The sequence below is a fragment of the Sphaeroforma arctica genome (genome assembly GCF_001186125.1).
Source record: "Sphaeroforma arctica JP610 unplaced genomic scaffold supercont1.94, whole genome shotgun sequence".
Classification (NCBI taxonomy): Eukaryota; class Ichthyosporea; order Ichthyophonida; genus Sphaeroforma; species Sphaeroforma arctica.
In genome coordinates this window covers 146,611-153,659 of record NW_014040464.1, presented here as the reverse complement: position 1 = coordinate 153,659, position 7,049 = coordinate 146,611, and the positions used below count along the sequence as shown (strand labels likewise).

General features: G+C 43.9%; 1 protein-coding gene across 1 annotated transcript; it reads right to left on the bottom strand.

Annotated features, from left to right (window-relative positions):
* Positions 1 to 1,823: 1,823 nt before the first annotated feature.
* SARC_02161 (hypothetical protein) lies at positions 1,824 to 6,236 on the bottom strand. Its single transcript, XM_014304104.1, has 2 exons — positions 5,589 to 6,236; positions 1,824 to 4,445 (listed from the first exon to the last, which is right to left on the bottom strand). Exons 1-2 carry the CDS (start codon positions 6,048 to 6,050, stop codon positions 2,061 to 2,063), a joined length of 2,847 nt encoding a protein of 948 aa, XP_014159579.1. The 5' UTR covers positions 6,051 to 6,236; the 3' UTR covers positions 1,824 to 2,060.
* Between the last annotated feature and the right edge of the window lie 813 nt (positions 6,237 to 7,049).

The window sequence follows — 7,049 nt, the reverse complement described above, 5'->3', positions numbered from 1 at the left end:
GCTAGTATGGCTAGTTTAGAGTGTGTGCGAGAGAGAGAGAATGTGTATGGCAGAAATAATAGGGGATTGAATTGTTGGATAGAAGTTTATGTATGCTTCAATGAAAATATTTCTATACGTTACGGTCGCCTATAAATGTAAGGCAGGTACATTTTTTTGTACCAACATTCGTAAAATCAGCGCAACGATTCTATAAGCTAATCGTTTCCAACAAAGTGTAGGAATAATCTTCAATGTATGTACATAACGAGAATGGATATTATGAACGGACGAATTATCCAGAGGTACACCCTCACGCCACATACCCAACCCCAAATTCTCGATCACCACGTCTGCTACTACCAGAGCCATTCCGAAGTATAGTATAATTACCCTCTCACATATATCAAAGAAATCTCGACTCTGCAAAAAAGCCACTGTGCGAGACCATAGTGACGACTTCGCATCCTCAGTGGACCCATCCTGTGGGTTGTCGGACGCAGCAGGCATGACTGCGATCTATTCTCCAGTGCGCTTACCATCTAGTGCGCTTACCCTCTAGTGCGCTTACCCTCTAGTGCGCTTACCCTCTAGTGCGCTTACCCTCTAGTGCGCTTACCCTCTAGTGCGCTTACCCTCTAGTGCGCTTACCCTCTAGTGCGCTTACCCTCTAGTGCGCTTACCCTCTAGTGCGCTTACCCTCTATTCCGCTTACCCTCTAGAGTGCGCTTACCCTCTAGTGCGCTTACCCTCTAGAGTACCCTCTCTAGTGCGCTCCTCTCTACATAGTGCACTTACCCAATTGCTTTCATAGTATATACAAAAATATGCCTTTTTTAAAATTGTTCGTGTACCTAAATGTAAATTTCAACATTTTGATGACCGTGGTTGTTTCCAAATCAGGCAATATTTTTATCACGGAACATCAGTTTTGTCAATCTGAATCAAGCCCATCGCAATCCGCCAGACAACCTTGTTCGGTTCCAAGTTCAAATTACTACTGCTAGTAGGTCCTTTGTGTTCAACACCCGCAATCAGTCGCTGGATAGAAATACAGCTGCAATCAGTCACCGGATGAAACCATAGCTGCAATAAGCCGGAGTCAACAAAGTTTGGGCTCAAGTACTAACCACTGGAATAGTGGAACCTCGCCCCTCCTTAGTTGCGGGACAAAAAAATACGAATCTATCGCTTCCGTCTCGTGAAACAAGGCGCGGGAAGGAAACACAGCCGCAGCAAACAAAGTTCGAACTCAAGTCCAAACCTCGCCCCTCCTTAGCTGGACGAGGACCAAAGCGTGTGGATCTATCTGATCCGTCACATGAAACAAGGCCCTACTGAAATGAGTACGAGGTTCTACGACTTTAAAAAACTCCTCAATACACAATGCCTTCCGAATCATTTGAATCCAACAAAGTATTGTATAAGTGCTTTATATTCAAAAGCAGACGCGGCTGTGAAACGGGTCCACAGGTCACGTCGTTAATGTTGATAACACGTGATAGCTATAGCCTGCATACAAAAGAAACGCTGCAATAAATTCGAGCAAATTCGATTTTGTACCACCTAGCTTTGTCATTGTGTGTTCCACCACACGAATCTAGATGAGAGGGATTCAAATAAAACCGACGATGTGTATTCATTCGAATACCAGCTATGTGGCAAATGAGGTCAGTGTTTTAACGCAATCCTACGCATTCCTAGTATCTAAAACTCTGGTGAATGGTGCACCTGTTAAATCGAGGGTGTCGTGGTCCGTTTCCCTCTCAAAATAGAAAAAGTAGGAGGTATGTCCGTCACCAGGCACGGAACGTCCCAAAAATCCAACATCAATAAACGTAGTAGTTTTGCCTTGAGCTTTATTACGCGCTGGTCAGTCAAAGGCCGATGTCCTGTTGGGGACAAACTAAATTCCAGATACCCCAAGAGGGTATTCGATTGTACAGTGATTGTGGTCGATGCGGCATAAACACGAGCTGGCAGAGGTTTTACAGACTTCGTGGTGAGAATAAGAATGTATATTGGTATAGCTGTGTACTAGAGTGCTCTGAATGTTGCTAACTATTGTTTTATGTATCCCATCACTGATTTGGATGCAGTCCATCCCCCATGAACCCAAACTGCTGCGTGTATTCCCGTTGGTAGTCTCCGTGCTGTTGATTGTCCTGCAGTTGCTGGACACCCCTGTACTGCATGCTCTCTTGTAGTTGTTGCATATGTTGTAACTGCTGTTGTGCATCCATGCTTAAACTTCTATGCCTGCTCGTGTGCATCACGTTGTTCTGCTGTAGTTGCTGCTGTTGTTGTTGTTGTTGCTGTTGCATCTGTTGTATCTGTTGTTGGAGAATGTTCGCACGTCCCATGTCATCTTCGCTCTGCGCCTGAATGTGCCCTTGCAGCTGCATGTATGCCTGATTCTCTTGTCCCTTCATTCTATCATGCTGTCCGTTTACTAAATTTTGTTGTTGCATTTTGTTGTGCATCGCCATCTTATCCCTGAAATCCTGTTCTTCTTTGTTCACCATTCGCATCTGTCTGGCTTGTGCCTGTTTCATATAACTAAGTTCATCAGCCGCTCTTCTCTGAGCCTGAGCTTGGGTCAACTGTTGCTGAACTTGAAGTTGTTGTTGCTGCATTCTACCTTGTTGGTGACTTTCCAACAAAGCAAGATATCGCTCTCGCTGTGTGGCCTGCTGTGCATTCACTGGTGGATTAATATTATGTGGCTCGAGACTATAGGGCGTACTCGAATGTCCAGTACCTGATCCCAGCTGTACCATAGAATTTGAATTGATTTTCATGGCTTGCAGATGAGATACGACAGCAGCGTCTTCGAGTATATTCGACGTGGAGCTATAGTTGCTGTGCCCAGACGTAGTCCCCGCACGTGACCGTCTCACAGCCGGACCACCGCTAAAAATACTCACGTTGTTGAATATGCTTTGATTATTATTGGAACACATGCTTTGCGCCATAGCTTTGCCATTCTGTACTCCTTGAACTATGGGTGATGGATACAGTTCTACACTTAATGCTGAAATGCTGTTACCACGCCCATTGGCCCTTCGACTTATGTTCCCTGATCCGATCGCACGCATCGACCCGCCCCCTGGAGTGTTTGTATCATTGTTAAGCCGATTGGGTATACCATAGGGTGTCAGTGCTTTACTTCCCCCCCCTATCCTACCTGATAAGCTAAACGTTGGTGTAGTGTGCGTCGTGTGTGAACTACGCCGGCGGGTACCAGGTGTGTGTGTCTGTTGTAAGTTTTGTATTTGCTGCTGTTGCAACAGGTCTTCCTGTTGTTGCTGTTGTTGTTGGATCTGTTGTTGAAATCTCACCTGCTGTTGCAATTGTTGTTGTTGGAGTTGCTGTTGGATAAGTACATTGTTCGAAAATCCAGAGCTATTCGGTTCGAACTGTCCGTTATTACTAAATCTGATACTGTCATCAATACTCAACCCATTTATATCTAAAGTTCCATTCACGCCAGTAGAGTGTGTGACAGTCAACCCATTCATATTGCTGTTGCTGTCTACGTTCGAATTCAAGTTCATAGTCGTGCCTAAATCTACATTCACTCCATTCATATTTGTACTCATTCCCGTTCCTAATGCTGCTCCATAGTCGCTATCCACCCTTGCAGTGGGAAGTTCAGTATTCTCGAAGCTCACCTGGGCTCTCTCAAACTCTTCCTTGCCCACATAGAAATCAAATTCCATACACAGGGTTACATTCAGTTCCATCTCGTTAATACTCTGCAACGAGCAACTCGACCATGTACTCCACGATTTGTTCGAATACGCTGAATCGTGTATAAACTTATTTGCCAAAATCAAACAAGCCAGCCATGTGCAACTAACGCACCACTCCATAACCTGACATGCCCACAGAAAATCGGAGTATGAGCCATTATACCGCCTAGAGACCTTGGAAAGTCCAAGCCGGTTTGCCTTCTCCGAGTACTTCCGTATGATTACACTTGTGAGACGATCCAGATATATGCTTGTAACTATGAATGTGGGCATAGGCATACTGCCCTGTTTGATGAGATCCCTATACTTGGGCATAAACTGGCCAAGCAATGTGGAATGTTGCTCACACCTGTGTGGGGCGCGGTTCAAGACTGCACTCGGCAGCGTCCCCTGACCTCCAGCATCCGATCCTTCCACTGCGAGAGGGCCACCCGCCAGTGCTATCTGTGCCAGAGTCTCTTGTTGCTGTTGCTGTTGCTGTCGTTGCAGTTGAAAAAGCTGCATATCTCTGACGTGATTGGCATCTATGTTCGGGTCACTTAATCTATGCGGGGGTTGCGCAGGTCTGTTGACAGCACGGATCATACTAGTTGATTGAGCACCGGATGCGATTGTGCTATAAGAGTCCTGCTGTTGTGGCTGCTGCTGGTAATTCCGACCACCATCCCCTTGTTGTACATTGAGGTGTTGATCAACGTCGAATCGAGTAGTCTGTTGAGATTTTCAATACCATTCTCCATGAGCTTATAGTTTAAGACATTGTATATGTGAGTGAATAGATTTTAGACAACGTAGATGCAGTGACGAAGGTTCATATGACAATACACTTGCCGACCTGGTTTTTTAGAAACGCTTTCGATTGTTAAGCTAACTCTTGTTATGAAGTAAACCACCTCCACGTACGACATAACCAGATCACACACGTACAACCAACGCACACCGCACGAGGCTGTACAAAAATTCATACGAGCCGACGGTCTCTACAAACATTTGGTGTGCTGCCTTTTATGATTTAGGGACGTACTTCAGCGTACACGACTCCAAGATACACAGTGCAAACGTAAGAGAGACAACCACCTTCAGTACACTTCTTGAGCTGTGTGAAATTGAATATTAATGTGCCACTCGCGCCATGTCCGATTATTAGGTGGAGCCCAAAGTAAGGAAATCTTACCAATTGATTAGAATGTAGATCAAACAAGAGGACGCGAGTACACGCAATTTTAGTCACTAATTCAACCTACTGAATGATAAAGTAGACGTATAGCACAAAATGCACAGGAAAACCCATACATGTACACATGCGTAAAACATCACATGTGTACACATTCGTACATTCTATGTGTACGTATGCCGCTATTAATCATCCGTCCAATATTCATTCAGTGTACACATTTAACAGCTATGAGGACATATGCGAAACTTGTGAATACTGTACCGGTGATGAGCTTCCCTAGAAACTGTGCCCTCGCAATATTTTACATCTATGCTCGTATAAGCTACTCCTACTCTTACAATTTATTTGATCGACTTCCTCGATAGCTCAGAATTTGTGCGATCACCCTTGCCTCGATGGAGACAAGAAAGAACTAACATGTAGCATGGAGGGCAATAAAAAAACACAACCAATAGCAGATCGATAATCAAACCGAGCAGGGCAAACATCTCTCATACAATTTGGGCTACCTTGACACAACCGCGCAAGATATTATGATTGTCCCGGGTACTCGGTCAATCTAAAATATACCGGTGACTGAACCCCTAAACGTAATATATACTGTGGACCAACCCAAATTCCGGGGAAGCACAATGAATACAATCAAATAAACATTTGTCAACAAAATAACTTCATACTTGGAGCTCGCTGGAGTTCGCTCGTTGATAGGAGAATTCTCGAGCAGGTTGTGTCCCGTCCCGGTTTCCCATAGACACCCAGTCAAAACTATCCATGCTCTTCATTCCCCCTACGCCAGAACTAAGCTCATTTGGAGGCCTTGCATTCGACTCGAATATTGATGGCGGTGTCTTAAAGTGTGTAACGGCTGTACTACGAACATCCAGTTCCGACGGGTTTGCACTTCCGTCGCCAATAAGATTGTTTGGGTTCGTGTCGGCACACTCAATTGCATGGGGATAATGTTGAGCCACATTGGACTGAGACCGCTGAAGATTACTCCTCGTTCTACCACAATCTCGATCCATCTTATGCAAATTATATAATGTACAGCCTGTTAAACCAAGGCTAGATGGTCCACTTTGTTTGTGGTTCAAACCATCGTATTCAAACCACCCTCGAAAACGACCGACGATATCCATTCAAATAAACACTAATAAAATATGCTAAAGTGCGCCCACCCAAGCACAAGCTTATTCGTATCACTAAACTACAAAATCTACTTATTAGGTTTGTTTCATATGCCAAACGGAGCACATTGTGAGATTTTCCGAGGAGAAGAGGTAACTTAAGGATAAATGAAGCACAAACAACCCATGAAATGCTTCTGCTACCACTAAAGTAACCACTGGCCCACTGCATCATACAATTATACATCATGTGCCTAAAATTGGAATATTGTTGTGTGTACGTGACACATTGCTGATTGAATATTGATATTTTTTTAACACCGAAAAATCTCTATTTCTAAAAACAAAACACCACATGATGATTTTAGATTTGGTATTCTAAATGAATGGACGAGGAGCAGCGGACGTTTTTAAATAACTTGTATATATTTTATATATAAGAACATATGTAAATAAATACTGACGTACTGCAAGGGAGTGCAGGTCGGCAGGACTGGACTCCTGGAGGCTGGAGCTGCTAGACTATTCTATTTATTTTATAAAAACAAAAGTTGTTCTCTTATCGGGGCGGGGGTTTTTCTGACAAAAAAACGAAATAGACAAGGTGATTTCACTCATTGCAGTGATTTCAATGATTCCAGTGATTCCACTGAAGAATCAACACCGGGGGACAGAGTCGGCCAAACAGGCATGTACTAATAAATAGCTATTATGCAATCTTTATGGAATATCCCTACTCTCTTCTCGATAAAATTAAACCCATCACAACTTCTGTTTCTGTCTAGAAAAGCATATTTTTAAAATATTTGTATTGCAATACAACATAAGAGTGTTTTTTAGGAGGCTATGCATAGAGGCTTTTATTTATACATTTATTTCAAGAGAGAGAGCTTGCGCAAAACAAAATGAGTTCTCGGCCTCGCTCTTCAGCTCTCTCTCTCGCTCTTGTGCTCGGGTAACGGACTCACGAGTCACGGCCCCACGGCCGGCCACGGGTGTGTGACTGTGTGC

Coding starts and splice junctions, on each gene's coding strand:
- SARC_02161 (XM_014304104.1), bottom strand. CDS start 6,050: ATGGATATCGTCGGTCGTTTTCGAGGGTGGTTTGAATACGATGGTTTG. Junction 4,446..5,588: donor CGAACTCCAGCGAGCTCCAA/GTATGAAGTTAT, acceptor AAATCTCAACAG/ACTACTCGATTCGACGTTGA.